General features: G+C 36.8%; 1 protein-coding gene across 1 annotated transcript; it reads right to left on the bottom strand.

The window, feature by feature from the left end:
- Window positions 1-51: 51 nt before the first annotated feature.
- Window positions 52-17110, bottom strand: AMN1 (antagonist of mitotic exit network 1 homolog). The gene is made up of 7 exons (XM_026695094.2): window positions 16863-17110; window positions 15233-15365; window positions 12896-13040; window positions 6368-6585; window positions 4691-4747; window positions 2997-3108; window positions 52-787 (listed from the first exon to the last, which is right to left on the bottom strand). The coding sequence occupies exons 1-7, from the start codon at window positions 16910-16912 to the stop codon at window positions 714-716; spliced, it is 789 nt and encodes a 262-aa protein (XP_026550879.1). The 5' UTR covers window positions 16913-17110; the 3' UTR covers window positions 52-713.
- Window positions 17111-17819: the final 709 nt, after the last annotated feature.

Here is a 17819-nt window from a genome sequence, read left to right as displayed (position 1 = left end):
AAAAAGTATTCATGTTAGTTTTGTGTAAGAAAAGTAATCAAGAGTCTTGCATCAGCTTAGACACTAACATGTTTATTTTGGCAAAAGCTTTCGAAAAATAAAACTTCAGTGAGTGTTATTATAACTTGCCTTTAATAGGTTACAGATCAAATAAATAACTAATTCCTTAACAAGAGTGGAATATGGCATCCCATTCTGCGATATCAGCAAAGCCCCACATTAGCTTTTTGTCTTGAAAATGACAATATTGAGTTCTACAAACATATTTTATGACTGGTTATTAATAGAATTAAATGAAATGCATGCACTGTACAATTTGAAGAAGGTTTTATTCAGATACAAACAAATCATGGCTCCTGTTACAATGGACACCTAGAAATAGAACTGGTCTCCACCTAAATGACAACAGAGTAGGCAGCACAAGAAGATGCTTCTATGAAATTTGCTTCATTAGCTTATTGGTGTTCGCTCTGCTTTTTGCATTTCCTTATTTACTGTTGGTAAATTGGTACAAGGTGTCTTTTTTAAAAAGTAGAGCCCTAACGCCCTCTTTCACGAACTTCCATGAACACAAAAATGCAGAATAGCATGTTTGTTCTTCTCCAACTTGAGACTACAGTATCAACAGCAAATGTACAATCAGAAGAGACTCAGAAATGGTCTGCCCAGGGGGGGAGGGGAATGAAGTAATGCCTTACGATTTCAAACAAAAATCAATAAACAGTCCATGAAACTTGCTTGAATTTTTTGGGTCCAACGAGCTGCTCCAGTGCTTCTCGGGAACGATCTGCAAATAAAATATATTTAGTTTTTATTTTTATGGTTAAGGAAATGTTTATGACAGGGAACAAGACTAATGTCAGCTTTGGAATCCTTATTCATCACTGCCACATAGCTTGAGAAAGTGGGAGGGGGGGTGATTCTTATTGAGTAGCTCTAAGTAGACAAAATAGAATTCTTTCGTTAGTTCAAGGTCATAGAATGTGATGCAGAAATAAAGAGGAACCTACTTTGGGATTGGTTGATGTGATGATGAGAGAAAAGGGGATGGTTTGTAGATTGGGACATTGTAGAAAGTCCAGAAAACTTTTAGTTTTGAAATTCCACAGATGTGCCAGGTGCTATTCTAGTAAAGGTATTTTTGAGATTATGCTTGTCTCGGAGTTACTGATAGGAATGGAGGTTCCCTGGAACGCTGAAAACTAAACAAATAGTAGTGGGAAGGAATGGACTTCAAGCTATTTTTTTACAAGACCAGTGTATAAATAACCAAAATCCAATTCAATATGTTGATTTATTGCATTTACTAGATATTTTGCTGGCTTTTACAAAGTGTTCATCCTCCGCATATTTTATAAGCATGTTATGGCTCTCTTAATGGCAGGAGTTCCCCAGAGCAGGAATTCAGAAAATGAAAACATGCTTTAAGTTTCAATGAATAGTTCTAGAACAGGGGTCCCAAACTGGCAGCCTGCGGGCCAGATGTGTCACATGCAGACCACGCCCATCCTAGCTCAGCAAATGGGGAAAATGTTGCGAAACATAACATGACGGCAACATGATGCGGCGAGTTTGATACCCGTGTTCTAGAAGGTGTGAAAAAAGAAAGGCTTAAAGTGCTTCAATGGTGAAAGCATAATAGAGAATGCACAAACGTTGAAGCAAGAGTGGACTAAATTCTGTGCCATCTTTCATCTTTCCCTGAACTCAGACCATCAACTCTTTAAAATGATTTTCATATCTGAACTAAAGATGTAATTGCTAGCTGTGTTGTTCAAGCTCTCAGAAATTGCAACTTAGATCAATGTTTTTCAACCTTCACCACTTGAAGATGGATGGACTTCAACTCTCAGAATTCCCCAGCCAGCCATGTTGAAAAACACTAACCTAGATCATTCCTGACATGGAGAACCTCACAAAGCAGTTTTTTAAGACACATTTTTGTTTCAAGAATCTATTCCTATTATTACATTCTTAATTAATTTCTATAATAGGTCCTTTCATTATATGATTATAGTCCCTAATAATTATATTACATCCTCATCCATGGAAATGAAAGAAAAAACTATTGGAAAAGGAGAACAATCTTGTTTCTTATTGAGATTATATGAATTTTAATGTTAAAACTGCAATATCAGCCAGTAGTAAGATAACTAAAGATACCGTAAATATCAGATAATAAAATAATAAAAGAACCCGTGTGATATGGTACTTAATGGGGTATCTCAGATTCTAGTGAACCCTTAGCGATGGCAGCTCAGTGTGGGACTTGGATCAGTTGCTCTCTCACCCCAACCTCCCTCACAGGGTTGTTGGGAAAATTAGGAGGAAGGAGCAGTATATACACTACTTTGAGCTACTGTACAAAAGACAGGTTATAAATCAAAGTAAAATAAATAAATCTAATAATTATATCTCCTGCCAATGAATTAGCACCAATATCTCTAGAAAATCTCCTTCATGGTGGTATTTAAGCATACCACCAAATTATAATTAGACAGTGTATGCAAAAGACACAGTAAGTCTTGGCTTGTGTGATGCCTTTTTCAACTTTCCCTTATTCCTTCTAGTGTAGGTTGTCATTGTTTTGAGTGCTCAGCAAATCTGATTTGTTAATATCTTTAAGTCTGAGTATGTTAATATCTTTAAATATTTAAAGACATTAAGTAGGGGTTTCCTATTCCTGGAAACAAAGTTTAACAATCATAGGAGGAGTCTTGTTTTAACCTCACTCTGGCTTTTAGATAATGTAATAGTTCTAAAATACAAAGGATATTGGGCATTTAATGCTTCACCCGGCTTTACTGACTTCCATTTTTAAATATATCGTTTAAAGAAGTTAGAAATGTTTTCTTTCAAAGCCAAGTTATGTCATGCACATGACGATATTCTGCAGCTCATGATATCATAATGCATGTAATGTCATTTTGATGCCACTTGATGTGGTTTTCAGTGAACATCTAGGAAAATCTACTCTAGTCAAGATTTCAAGTCACCTGTTACGAGTGGGCATCCATGAAACAACAGAATATATATCATAGGGCAGTATGTGAGGACAGCTTCCACAGCTACATCTGTCAAATTAACACAATGTTCCATATGGATCTCCTATTAAGGATAAAGAATAATGCTATTAGTAGTTACCACTAATTAACTAAATAAAATCTGTTTTGAGAAATACTTTGGAACAATAAAAAGGGTGTTAGAAGAGAAATTATAGAAGAGACTAATGTCTTAAATAATTTCATAAAGCCATGGGTGTTCCTAATCTCTCAAGAGATAAATTGCTCTAGAGTAATTTGAATCTCATGTGCAAGAGTACATTGAAATTTACCAGAGTTTCTTCTTAATAACATCTCTGTTTATTACTTCCAAAACAAAAATAAAAACAAAGGTGATAAAGGTCTCTTCCTCTTCTGTATTTCAGTAATATATTAAGTATATCACGACATGAAGAAAGCAGCGTATGAGTTAGAGAAAAATCTCACCTCTACCTTAATTTTAGATTCAGAAAGTAGTAATAAAATATACTTTTGGGCTGGCTGAATTTTGGAAGCATGGAAAAACTGATTTTATAAACAGCTTTGATTGATCTAGTAGGGATTTGTTTCTATCTATTGCAGTAGTGCATTTGTATTTTTTTAATACACTTTATTGATTTTACAATTAAAATAGACCAGCAACACATACATAAATGAAAGAGAGAAAAAGAAAATAAGAAAAAAAAGAATAGAAAGAAAAAGATAGAAAACAATTAAAAACATTTTCATCTTCAACAGTTTGTGAGACCTCCTTTTTATCCTTATTTTATGCCATATACACAATTAATCCTTACATATATCTGTATATCACTACTACGATTCTATCATATCTTCTTTTGCCTTTTAATGTGAAATCTATCTTTGGTCTATCCATTTGTACCAGTAGTTCCAGCTGTAATAATATATTGAAGTGTCTTTATCTTTTAATGCCAAGGTTAATTTGTCCATTTCTGCACAACTTGAAATTTTTTGAATAATCATTTGCATTTGTATTTCAAAAGAGATCTCGTAGACTGCAGCTCATGCAACTGTATGAATCTGTTCTCCACTGTCCCAACTGAGGGCTATTCTCTTTCTCCCTTATCCCACAAGTCACAATATCCAATTCAGGAAAGGTGGAGAAAATGAGATAACAGAATGAAGAACAAGAGACAGAAACTGAAGGAGCTGGATAAGTATGTTACAGTTTTCATGTGTTTTAAAGCTTATATCAGCCAAATTCTTTGGCTCAGCCTTTATCAATCTATTCTTGCTTATGCATTTCTTGGCACATAGGAAATCATACGTGAATAATATACAATCACAGACAAAAACCGGAAAACAACTTTAAGATATATTTACTGCCAAATAGTACTGGTGAAAAATAATATACTATGTTTAGTAGCTGATAATATTCATTTTAAGATTTTACATAAACAAGATTTTATTTTATGTAATATATAAGCATTATGTATGAAAGGTGATATGAGCTACATTAATTTTGGCACACTTCTCTGGAATTCATCCAACAGCTGTCAATCTAAAAAGTACCTTTGAATATTGAATGTTGTTAAAAATATCTTTGTGGTGGTGTGGCAATTTTCTCCAATCTCACCCCCACATGTGTAACTTACTGATATCAACTTTAATTAAGCATATCCAAATGTTACCTTTAAATTGTTTGAACACATTCCACTAACAAGTGCTATTACACCATCATCAGTGACCTAAATGGAAAAAAGGATCTTTTATCAAGGGAAGCCAAAATATTATTTCTTCTCTTCCAATAATGGAAATCTATATACAATCTATTGTTTTTATTTATATCTGTTTTCAAAGTAACTTGCATTAAAAACGAAAGTACAGTTAATAACAAGGCCAGAATAATGATTCTTTATAATCTAAACCAGTAAGTAAAAGCTTGGAAAAAAACGTGAAATGTAACGAGATGAGGGATACCTTCCTTAATAATACTTGTAGAAACAAATATTGGAATTGTGGTGGATATCAAACAGAAAATGAAGAGCAGGATGATGTGACTGTAAAGCAGATATGTGCAATTTTAGGCTGAATCAACAGGATTTATTTTTCAAATCATGTGAAATTATTAGTCCACATTACTCTGCTTTGGTCAGATCACCAATGAGGCACTTTGTTCACTTTTGAGCACCAAAAGTTCAGCAACAGACAATAAAGATGAAACTAAGGATTGGAAACTAAGCCATATGAAAAGAGATTGAAAGAGGTAGATGTGGTAGAGAAGATTCAAATATCAATAAGCATTTAGTTTCAGTTTTAGCTTGCTAAACTGTAACCCCCAGTGCATTATGGGACAAGGCAAAAGGGATAAACAAGAAACATTTGTACATATAAGTAAAAACGTATCACTGAAAAAAGAAGTATGTTGTTAAACAGGAAGTACATTGGTAGAAGCTATGCTATGGTACTGCTGAAATGAGAGTTATGGTAATTTTGTGGTTAATCTATCTGCAAGCAGGAAAGATGTTTGCTTCATTTATACTAATAAGGTAAAGACATTACTGTAAAAAACAGGAAAACAATGTGATCCTGTGACATTAAGCATGGTGCAGCTTGTGATAAAATGCTGCAAAAAAACCACCAGTGGTTATTGGGGGGGGGGTGTTTCTTAATCTTTGAGATCTTCCTGTGTGCTTTCTTCTGCAGAATAAAGCTTATTTTACAATACCCACCTCAGTACATTCAATTTGGGTAAAGGACACAGTATTGAGCTGGGACACTTTTTGGCAACCCAGATGGGACTGGCCAGATGGTCTCCACCCAGTTTTGCCAAACAGCACTTATTAAATATATTGGGACCAATTATATTAGCTGCATGTAATTGAATAATTAATTTTAATTAACAAGGTGTGAATTAAAAAATCAAATGTGAGTTTTATCTTGCATTCTGCTTACCGTCTTGGAGTGCAGATACTTGCATGCAACACCAAAGCCAAGTGTGTCCCATATCCTAGCCCAATCTAACTATAAAGGCTTGCAGGTCTGATGAGCAGATCTACTTTAACTTCCAAAGGACACATCTACTTTGAACACCGAGAGATTTTTAATAACATGCTGCTTTAAATAGCAGTCATATTAGACAGGGAACCTCATTGACATATTGTATGAAAAACTGCCCACTTTAATAAAAAAACCAAAGTATTTGGAAATAAACCATATACAAGTAAAGAATATTATTGTTACTAGAAATATGTATATGTAAAATAACCCAGACAGTACAGTGCTTACTAAATACTTATATATGTTAAGAAAAACGTATGTATATACTGTATATATGATGGTGTTGTAATAATGCTTTTCATTCTTACTTGGGTTGATGAGAAATCAACACTGTGCAGGGATCTACAGTTCTGTCCAAGGGCTTGTAAGGATGTGTCTGTGATGTTGGAGCATCCTCCTATGTTAATTATTTGTAAAAGGGGGCAGTTGAGGGCAAGAGCAAGGATTCCACTGTCTGTTAGATTGCTGCATCTCTTAAAAGAGGCTTCCCGCAGATAGGGGCATGATAAGGCCAGTGCTGCAACTCCTGTTGGAGATGAAAGGCAGGTTTTTCTCCTGTAGATAGAATTCTATTACCATACATTTAAATATAAAAGTTTGATTTGAGTTTTAGTTTGCACAATGTACATAAAGGATTTTGTTTTGTTGATTTTTTTAAAAAGAAAATTATTTCTTGTTTTGAACTTTATAACAACCCAATTGGGAAGTGGCTTAAGAGAATAATTTTCTCAACCAAGATTGGATCATCTGTTCATCATCAGCATACCATTCTTCCAATACTTTTTTAAAAATCTATCATCATAGGATGATGGATCCACAACAATTCATATGTGTGTATATTTATCTGTTTTTCAAATTTCCCATTCATTTCTCAGGTGCTACATCTCAACTATAAAGCAGATAACTGAAAAAGACCTTTGAAAGAGATCCTAGAATACTCCCAACCTGTTGTAGAGCTGTGTTATTCAAACCATGCTCCCCGGAACTCCAGGGTTCCAAAAGTACTAGGTTCTCCTTCACTGGATCTGCCTAAGCAGAAGTTAGACAACATTTGTCTGGGATTACTAGCATTTAATTTGGATTGCTACACTGAGCAGGATGGGGAAAGGGGGATTTGATGGCTTAAATGTTTGAGTCTTTCATTTAATATCTTAACATCTCACCTGTGGGAAGCTTGCAAAAAGGGGGCCCATCCCTAAGTACTACTGATGCTGTCCCTGATCCAGTTCCCTGGGTTGCTGTTATCTCAGGGAACTTGGACTAGGTCCAGCATTAATATGAAATTACCTGCATTACTTAAGGAATATTAAAACCTGCTTTAACATATTGTATCATATAATCAAGGAATGGTTGTATTTGTGAAGGTATTGGGGGTCGTGGACCCAGCACACAGAATAACATTGATTAACTTTTGAAAAGTCAGTGGTGCCTCTGTGATGGACTTGCACCCCTGAGTATGTGAAAATTGTGCTGTGTATGTTGAAAATGTGCAAGCAGGAGAGCTGTTAGCAGGCAAGATGTGGTGGGCTAAGATCATGGGAAAAGAGGAACTTAGTGGTTACATACCGTATTTGCCGGCGTATAAGACGACTGGGCGTATAAGACGACCCCCAACATTTCCACTCAAAATATAGAGTTTGTTATATACTCGCCGTATAAGACTACCCCTCTTCCACACACCTTCCACTTTTGCACTTTTTTTTTTTTTTGACGCACTTTTCTGCTTTGGACAATTTTGAAATGAGCTAATCCAATTTTGAACCAAGAATATGCAAATAGCTATGGAGTTTAGAAATGAGTTTTAAAATATTTTTCATTGCTTACCATTAAGCGCAAAATATGTTGTAAATAAAATGAGAACACAGGAAACGTTCTCTTCTCAATACAGCTGATCTCTCTCTCTCTCTCTCTCTCTCTCACACACACACACACACACACACACACACACACACACCAAAAACCCGGACACTGAAAAGGCTGCCAAGGAACAGTATATTCAATGCCTTCTCTTAATCAAGAAACAAGGAATTCCTTAGAATCTTTTTTTTTCCCCCAAGTGGCCCTCTTTAAAAAAAAAATGGAGGTAACACTTTCATTCAAAAAGTCTTCCAGTATCTGGAGTCGCTCAGACATATTGAAGTGAGGCAGGAGAGTAAGTGAAATTTGAAATGATCCAGCTACCGTTTTCTTCCCCTCCGCCCGAAAGCCATTATCTCCACGTCAAAACGAACGAGGGAGGCAAAGAAGCCAAACACGCTAAAAGGATCTCTTTATTTTCCTACACAAGGTCACACCTACTTTTCCGCATTCAAAGGACAACCTCTCCTCACCACCACCACACACACACACACACCCCAATACCCGCAAACAATGTTCTGGGCATTAATCACCATTGCTACATTAACCTGGTAAATTTATACCCTGCCTCCCCAGTGTTGCTTTGACGGCAGGATTTCACACAGCAGGGCGCTCGCTCGCTCTCTTCTCCGCTCTCTCCCACCGTTCGCACATGTTGGAAGCACCATAAAACCTGATAACCCACCCGGGGCTCCCCATCCTTAACCTACAGCCGCCCGCATGCAAAACCTGCGTGCAAAAAGAAAAAAAAGAAAAGAAAAGTAACGCCGCACGTGAGGATCTTGAATCCTCTCCTCCCACACCGCTAAGGAAGGAAGAGGGGGAAAGGTTGCGCAGCGCGTGGCGAGTGACACCCGCCACACACACACACACACACACACACACACACACACACACACACACCGCTCCCCCCAGCCTCCTCCCGGCTGCAACTCAAGCTCGAAGTGGGAGTCGGAGTCCTCCCGGCGTATAAGACGACCCCCCACTTGGAGGCATGTTTTTCAGGGCAAAAAGTCGTCTTATACGCCGGCAAATACGGTATATAAAAATAGTTAGGTTGGGACATTTAGGCTGAAAAAAATCAGCAACTGCCCTGTTGCTATGACAAGGTGGCAGAATCCTGAAAGTCATGTGTCTTTGTGGATTTAATGTATATAAGAGTGGATCTTCCAGTGGCACTTCTGTCAAAGACGGACCAAAGACCACGATCATGCACGGCTTTAATCTGTGCTTAACCTGTCGGGGGAGGGTCCCAAATGGGACCAGATCCACCTTGGAGGGTAGGGAAAGAGGGGGAGACCGCCAGCTGCGTTGAGGGGAACCGCATCTCCCCTCCCTGGCTAAGTATACTCTCCTCAAAGACAGGAGGTAGAGGCAGTTTTTAATGGCTGACGGGAAGCTATCCGGAACTTAAGTGTGTGCTGGAGCAGTAAAGTGGTGAGCGGCGTGTGACCAGGCAAAATATCTTGGATTTTTTTCAAGACAACCCTGAGAAATAGAAGGAAAGAATCCTCATTTAAGATTGTGGCAGTGGCGAATGGAAAGTAAGAGGAAATTATAAGGTAAATAAAACTGGAGTATAAAAGGACTATAAAGGAATCAGAGACCAAATTTGGAATAAGATACAGAAATTGGCATTAATTAGGCATTGGCTAGAATGTTGGACTTGTTGGAATTGACTATATTTAAAAGATATAATAGCTAATGATAGAAAATTAACAGAATTAATACAAATGAAAAGGAAAAGGAAAAAAAAGCTTTAAAAAGTGGAAAGTGATGTAAGAGCACCACCTAATGGTTAAAGGTACTTTTTTCTTATGATTCTATGGGAAACTACTGGTCTTGCAAGTGTGTGAATGGGAAATGAAATGAAATAAAAGACTGTAATATAACAATAACCCCGGAAGCATGCGCACACACACACACACACAAAGGATTGCAGCAAAGGGACAAGTGAAGATAATATCTAGGGGCTGTTTGGCGGATTGGGACTGTGAAAAGGAAACAGAAGGATCAACAAGAGAAATTAAGATAAATGGATATTTCCGGTAAAGATTAAAATAGAGTATGTTGAGAATAACTCAATTGATTAAGTAAAATGAAAGAATTGTGCAAAGAACTCAGATTGGAACTGCAAAATGTGAGGGGAATGATAAAAAAAAGTATGGAACTATGGGGTATACCAGCAGAAGAATTAGAAATGGCGATGCAGTTCACAGAAGAACAAAGAAAGTTCAAGGAGGAGGAGTTAAAGAAAGAGGAAATCAGCCCAAAAGAGCAAAAAGAACAATGGACATTGCAAAAAACACAAGAGGAATTAAAATTAAGACACTGATGATAGATGTAATAAACAAAAGGGAAAATACTTCCAAGACTAAATAAAAGAAGCTGTACAAGAAGAAATGGCAAAAGATATATCAGGAAAGGGAGGGGGAAAAACAAGTGAATGGGAGATGAAAATAAAAATATTAGGGGAAAAAAGAGGAGCTAAGAGAAAGGACCGGAAAAACTTAAGAAAAGAGAAAACTGGCAAAAATTAGAAGAAACCATAGGGCCGAGAGATTTAGAGATGAGGGTTAAAGTTAAAATGAAAGGGGGATTCCACATGGAAATGTACATTGGCTCCCCCCCCACCCGAAATATAGATTGGGGAGTTTTGAAGTTTAAAGTTTATTTGGAATCATTTTTTTAAAATAAAGAAATAAATCTAATTGGAATTAAAGGAGAATAAGACCTCGCTGTAAGATTATTACATACGAGGAAAAATGATGATAGAGCAAGAGAAATTAAGATGGTTTTATTATTATTAAATCCTTTTTTTACATATATTATATAAAATGGGAAATGGAAAATGTAAATGATTATACAAATGATATTAGAAAAACAAGGAATATGGTAAACTAGGAATGATTATGCTATAAAGTATTTGCAATGAGATTGTTATATTATGATTAAAAAGTGAGGAATGAAAATTAAATATAATTTCATAGATAAAATTTGGCTAAATAGAAACAAAAAGGAAATTTAATTTTTCTTCTTTTTTATTGTATACATATTATATTAGACATGAAATAGAAAATATAATTGATTATACAAAGGATATTAGAAATACAGAGAATATGGCAAACTAGGAATGATTATACTGTAAAGTATTTGCAATGAGATTATTATGATTCAAAAGGTGAGGAATGAAAACTTAATAAAATTCCATTGGTAAAATTTGGTTAAATGGAAATAAAGAGGAAATATGAAATGGTTTTATGAATATCTTTGGAATAAATAAAAGATTTATTGTAGATTGGGGGAAAAATACCATGTGGATCCTGAATATATTACTTTTATTTTATTCTTTTTTTTTTGTTTATTATACTTCGGCTTTGAGAAAGTTAAAGAAGATAATACATAAAATAAAATAGGTGGTAAGCTGGAAATGGAAATAATAGGGGATAAAGAGTGGAAAATATATTTGAGGATGAAATATTTTTGTTATTGGATTAATTAATTGAAAATACGAAGCAAAAATTTATTTAAAGATCAATGGAATAGATAATGATTGGATATGAAACTAGATAAGAAAGCTGGAAATGTAACTATGATTATATATGTATGTTGTAACCTGGAATCATATCGCTCACTTGAAGAGATGTATAAAAGATAAAAAATAAAAAATTTATGGAAAAAAAAAGAAAAGAGTGAAGAATGGGAGGTGTTCAATCAGTCTCAAGCTGTTCCCTTGCCTGCTTGTCTGATTGACTTTCATTGCAGTGATTAATGTAAGTGCTTTATGTTTATTATGCTCTAAATTCTAATAAACCTCTAAATTCTAAAGTGAGACTTTTTGCGTTGTGCTATCTGTTCAATTGTTATTGAGTGCAGCTATGTTCATAATCAGGTTTTTCCCCTAACACACCTTGATCTTGTAACAGAAGGACAAACATACTTCTAAAAGAAAAATTAGCCCCTTACATTCTTGTGTGATATCACAATGTAAGCACAAAAGGCCAGAGCAACATCACAATGTTCCTTTTAGGATTTGGGTGATAGTGTGGTTGAGAATGCATACTTATCATGTTAATCTTTAGACTATTAAGTATTAACAACTTGAAATCTCTGTCTTTGCCAACAGATCATTGTTGATTGTTGTGTCTGAGTATTAAGGTGATTACAAGATTACAAGTACAAATTGTACTGATTATCTATTTATTAAATTGATTTGCTGCCATTCCCACTGATAAGTCTTACTTAGTTTATTATAGTTTTATTTTTAGATTTCCTAAATAGATAGTCTGATTTAAATAATAATAGGGTTTGATATATTTATTTGTATATTATCAGTAGACTGTCCTTTTAGAACAAAGAAAAATGGAAACATTTCATTGGAAAAATGTGGCCTATGCTTTCCAAGTACTTAAGTGGTATTAAAATATAAGTGTCAGGATAATGATTTAATAGCTGACCAGCTGAGGTAATGTTGTAATACTGTAATGATCATGCAATGGTAGTAATGAGTCAGCAGGGTTATTTGACTGCTACTACTTTAAAAGTCTGTATTATAAGAGAGGCCCCCCTGTTGGGCATCTCTCTCTCTCTCTCTCTCTCTCTCTCTCTCTCTCTCTCTGCTTCCCTGCTGTAGCTGATTACTGATTGTTTGACCTTTGCCTAGTATGTGTATGTATATTATTTGTAAACATAAACGACTATTTAATTATTACAAACCTCTGCATGCTGTATTTGCTCCTGGGTTGTCTCACACTTGTCACATTATACACACTCTGACAATAGGTCAGTATGGATACACTGTGCCTAGCACTCATAAATAGGATCTCCTAACTTCCATTAAAAAAGGTTCTGTTCCTATCTTTGCTCCTTAGATTACTTTCTTAAAACAATTAAATTAAAATAGAACATAACAAACAACCCAAACAGCCATCACTTGTATGTCTCAGTGCTCTTTTAAAACCATTGTGCAGAAAGTATACCTTCAGAAGTTATGGTCAGTCTGTTGTTTTTCCAAACATTTACACTTATCTTTTTCAGATGCCTGCAGTTACAAAGCTGTTGCAAGGCATAGTCTGAAATATCACAGTCTCGAAGATCTAGTGCCTCCACTGCAGGGTGAAGAATCTAAAAATGTAAAGTATTTCTATCAGATCTTACTTTTTAAAAATGTAAATAAAGCAAAACAAAATGGGTGTCTTAAGCCTGTTATCTATGGATATTCTATTCCTCAGAACCTAGACTGGCTGATGACCCGTATTTGGACTTTTGGACCATGACTTAACTATATTTCTGCCTTCTTGGAACTCATTGCAGGCAAGCTTTCTAGGAATTAGGACTTCGTTGCTCTATGTATTTACTTGCAGAAATGCCCTATCTGTCATTACTTATATTTAATAAATCCTAGATAAAGCCCCTTGCAACTATTCTTCAGAGTCTGGCCTGAGACAGCTCATTCTCAGGGGTCACATATAATGCTATGTTGCAACATGATTTTTGTGGCTTTGGTTTTAATATAATGCAGCCATTTGGGGTTTAGCAAATCAGGACTTAATCCTAGTGCACTATATGAAATCCATCCCAGGCATTTGCCTTAATTATTAAATATGATGAAATAGAAAACATGCTATAGAGGATACTGAAACCCAAATTTTTAATCATAACTATTCATCAACCTTTTAGCACTCACTGAAAGTGAAAATTCATTCAGCTTATTTAAAAAACATGGTAACCAGTTTTATACAGTTATAAGCCATGTTTTAACAAGAGATAAACCCCAATTTATTAGATTCATATAATATGCTACGCTATAAATTATTTACAAATCATCTATAGTAGCTAGATTCACACAGAAAGCTAAACTAAAAATAAACAAGCACATATTTCAAAGGCTTCTGAACTGCAACTCTCATCATCCCCAGGGTAGTAGAAGTATCAGTCTTTATACTTTGTTTTGTTGGCAGAACAAAGTTTACTGCTCAAGCATTGCAGTAGAAGACACAATCTTCAACGAAGTATCTGAAAGGGTCTTCATGCTAAGGCAACAAAACTCAGCATACATGTAGTTTTTAAGATTCATTTGTCACTGGTTACATACATAATTTGTATATAGTCTAGAACAGGGGTCGCGAACCTTTTGTACCTCAAAGACCACAAAACTCAGAATTTTAGATTCCAGGGACCACTAACCGGTTCTGCGGGCATGGCCTAATTTGTGGGTGTGGCTTGGTCATGTGACTGGCTGGGCATGGCTTGTATGTAAATATTACAAATATTTATATAAATATTGAATTTTTTATATAAAAAGAACAACTTTTACCCAAAATCAGGCAAAGCAGTCAGACTGAGTTGCTCACAGAATCATTCAGTGATCTATCTATCTGCCATCGGCTAACTCAGTCTCTCAAATTTGCTTGCTGTGAGTCTGCACTGAATTTGCTTGCAAGCAAGCCTTCAGTCCTAAGGGAGGTTTGGCTGTGCTGAGCTGAAGATCTAAAGACTAGCTAGAAAGCAAGAAATCCAACCATTTCCTGCTTCCTGGCTAATCTAAATCTCCCGTCACAACAGAACAGATGATGGTCGGAAAAAGGAAAAATAGCAATTTAGCAGGCAAGTTTACTGGGTAAGCAGTGAGTGGGCGGGGAGGGTTTCCGCGGACCATGTGGGCAGCACAGCCTTGTGTTTCTGCGCAGCCTGGATTAATTGCTTTGGGGGGTGCTCTGGGGGTGAGATTTCTCTGCGGCCCACCCAAATTTTCTCACACCCCACCAGTGGGCCGTGGCCCATGGGTTGGCGACCACTGGTCTAAAATACTAAAATACATACTGTTTAACTGAATATACTCTGGGGTTAATATACAACAACAGAATAATACACTAGTACTTTGATAAAAGAATAGATTATTTATTTCCTTCAAATCTATTTTGGTATAAAATAGTGGTGAAAGAGACTTAGCGCACTGCTTGCAGTTTAAGCATTCTGGGGTATGGAACAACCTGTAAATAGAATAATTTGGAACAATTTGCCTCACATATCAGCCACCTAAATATTTCTTTTGAGCTTTTTCTCAAAAGCTCAATTTATTGTCCTTTAATATATCTTTTCTAATATGTCCTTCATCCAGCAAGAATCATGCTAACAACTCAATTTATATCAAGCAATAACATCTACTTCTTCACCCAAAAGTATGGCAAATATGGCAAGGGTAAGATTTATCTCTCATGTTTAGCATCTTCCGCATATCACTTTACAGATGAACGTCCATTGTAAGTCACAACGCTGAAAAAGTAGCAAAGACTATGATCTAAATGGAAACTTACCATGCTTATATTTGTATCTGTTATCCATCCTTGGATACTCAATGATTTAATCAGCTTATCTTTTATGTTGGGAGGCAAAGACTTAATATCTGCAGCATACCTGGATATGTTTCTTGTTAAACAATGAAGGCATCTGAGGAGGAAAAAGAAAAAGTTATTTGTTGACAATATTTTGTAGTGGCTGCAGTATCAGGTATATAATAATATTGTCTTACTCAGCAATACACATGGCTTCTTTTTATAAATATAAAGCCAAGTACAAAAACAAGTATTTTTTAAAAAAGCAAGTATTAGGGTATTTCACTATAGACATGTACAATGTATAGTACTCACAAACAGGAAAGTGAACAAATGAAATACAATAATTTTAAACAGGTTCTAGTCACAAACATGCTTCTCATGGATGCTGATTTGATTATAGGGAGATAAATTACGTACTTGCTAAATTTCACAATCTGTTCTGTAGAATTTTTAAGATATTCACACATCTACTAGAGATTTCTCAGTGACAGGTGACATTAGTTTATATTTTGCAATAAACCATAAACACATGTGAGCCAAATCAACAGCAATTTATTGAACAATCCACGATTAGGCCAAGTATGGTTTGTGATGTGTGATCTAAATCAAAGGTATCAGTTTCAACATCTTACAGGTAGCCATATGCATATTTATTTCTCATTGGTTTAGTGATAACTCTCAATGAACCAGACTAGTGGTCACCTTATTTCACCAAAATATGAGGTAAGTTATTTATGCAAGATAAGCCCATGATAATTAGATAGATTATTCTCAAGACTCTTATGTATCAATCTCTTAATTATTCCAGACTTTTTCAAGTTTTGATGTTAGACCAGCTAATCTGTGGTTTCCCAGATCTTCCTTTTAAAAATGAAAAACCCTTGCCCTCCTCCTCTGACCATTTTTTTAAAGGATTTTGCAAAGATAATAATAAAGTTTGGCAAACTCTTTCAGTAGCCCAGTTTTCCAAAAATGTGATGGTGGGGAGGAAATCTGTTGAGATGGAGGGCACAGGTATAATACACAAGCACATACAAAAATGATCCTACCGCATTCTGACACCCTCCCCAAATCCTAGCATGCAGGTAATCTGATCCTGGAGATTTAAATTCATCCTTTGCTCTTCATCCCGCTTCTCAGAAATACCTGTTGGAATACAAACCCTTGCTATCTAGCACCACAGCCAGAAGAGGAAACGAGTGTGTTTACTTTTGCTTTGGCATCAGATTTTGCCACTTTTTATGAAAGAGGCTTGGCCTTTCTTTTATTCTGAACGCGAATATTTTTGGTTTTGGTTTTAATCATTGTTTCACCTCAGGTCAATTAGTTAGCAGAATAGTTAGCTTCCTTGGCGACCCCGACTTTCTTCCCACCTCCTCCATTTTCTCTCATGGAAAAGGCACATCGGGGAGAAAACGGCCAGCGCTCCGCTAAAATATTAAGATTCCTGAGGGGCCGGGCGTTGGCGGTCCCATTATTTAGCCGAGCAACGAAGAAATAAACCCTAGAACAACCAGGAGAGAGACGGGGGGAGGCTGGATGAAAAAGAAAGGTGGTTTCGGGCTTCGGGCGAGAAATCTGCCCGGTGAGGGGAGGCTCGGCCACTTACAGCTCCAGGAGCGAGCGAACCATCCCTCCGCCTCCGTAGCCACAACTCATCGCCGAGCCTGGCTCGCTCGTCTCCTTTCCCTCACAGGCCAGGCCAGGCCCGTGCCGCCCCGCCTGCTCAGAAACTGTCGCTCATTTCTCAGAAGGGGCGCGCTCAGCCGCTCCCAGCCCTTCCAAGGGCCGCGGAGCTCGCCCGCCTGCCCGCTAGGCCGGCGAAGGAGCGCTGGAATTCTCAGGGTGTCTCTGGGTGACAGCAAAGCACTTTGGGAAATGTAGTGTTTCAAGCGCCGCGAGATTCTCTCAGGGATTCTGAGGGTTTCGCCTCGATCGAACGAGAGGAGGAGGCCGCCTCGGAGATCCCCGGTGGGTTGGGGGAGCGGGAGCCTGCTTTCGGTTTTCGTCGTTCCGGCATACCAAATGCGTCGAATTGAGCCGCAACTCGTGTATTTATATATGCATCATGCTAAAGGAACATAATAATGGAAAGCGGGCTGAGGAATTCTGGGAGTTGAAGTCCACAAGTCTTAAAGTTGCCAAGGTTGGAGACCCCGGGTTAAAGGACATTTATTTATTTATTTATTTTTTTATTTATTTTATTTATTTGATTTGCCAATTGTTTACAAGATAATAAGTATAAATGTATACATAGTTGTGAATACATGAAATGGGTACATATAAGAAAAATAAAAGAATAAGAGAAACAATAGGACAGGGACGGTAGGCACGTTGGTGCGCTTATGCACGCCCCCTACAGGCCTCTTAGGAAAGGGGTGAGGTCAATAGTAGACAGTCTAAGGTTAAAGTTTTTGGGGTTTGGGGAAGAAACTACAGAGTCGGGTAGAGTATTCCAGACATTGACCACTCTATTGCTGAAGTCGTATTTCCTGCAATCAAGTTTGGTGCGTTGGCATCGTTGGCATCGTTGTCGTCGTGAGATTTAACCCTCTCAGTCTGAAAT

The sequence above is a fragment of the Notechis scutatus genome, chromosome 6, assembly GCF_049901735.1.
Source record: "Notechis scutatus isolate UNSWTSFEM ecotype Mainland chromosome 6, rNotScu1.2, whole genome shotgun sequence".
Taxonomy (NCBI): Eukaryota; Metazoa; Chordata; class Lepidosauria; order Squamata; family Elapidae; genus Notechis; species Notechis scutatus.
This window is presented reverse-complemented; position numbering and strand designations above follow the sequence as displayed.

Excerpts from the sequence above, each read along its gene's own strand:
- AMN1 (XM_026695094.2), bottom strand. The coding sequence starts at position 16,912 with ATGAGTTGTGGCTACGGAGGCGGAGGGATGGTTCGCTCGCTCCTGGAG. Across the intron at positions 6,586-12,895 it reads ACTGACCATAACTTCTGAAG|GAGTTGCAGCACTGGCCTTA; the intron begins GTATACTTTCTG and ends CATCTCCAACAG. Across the intron at positions 3,109-4,690 it reads TGTGTTCAAACAATTTAAAG|GAGATCCATATGGAACATTG; the intron begins GTAACATTTGGA and ends TATCCTTAATAG.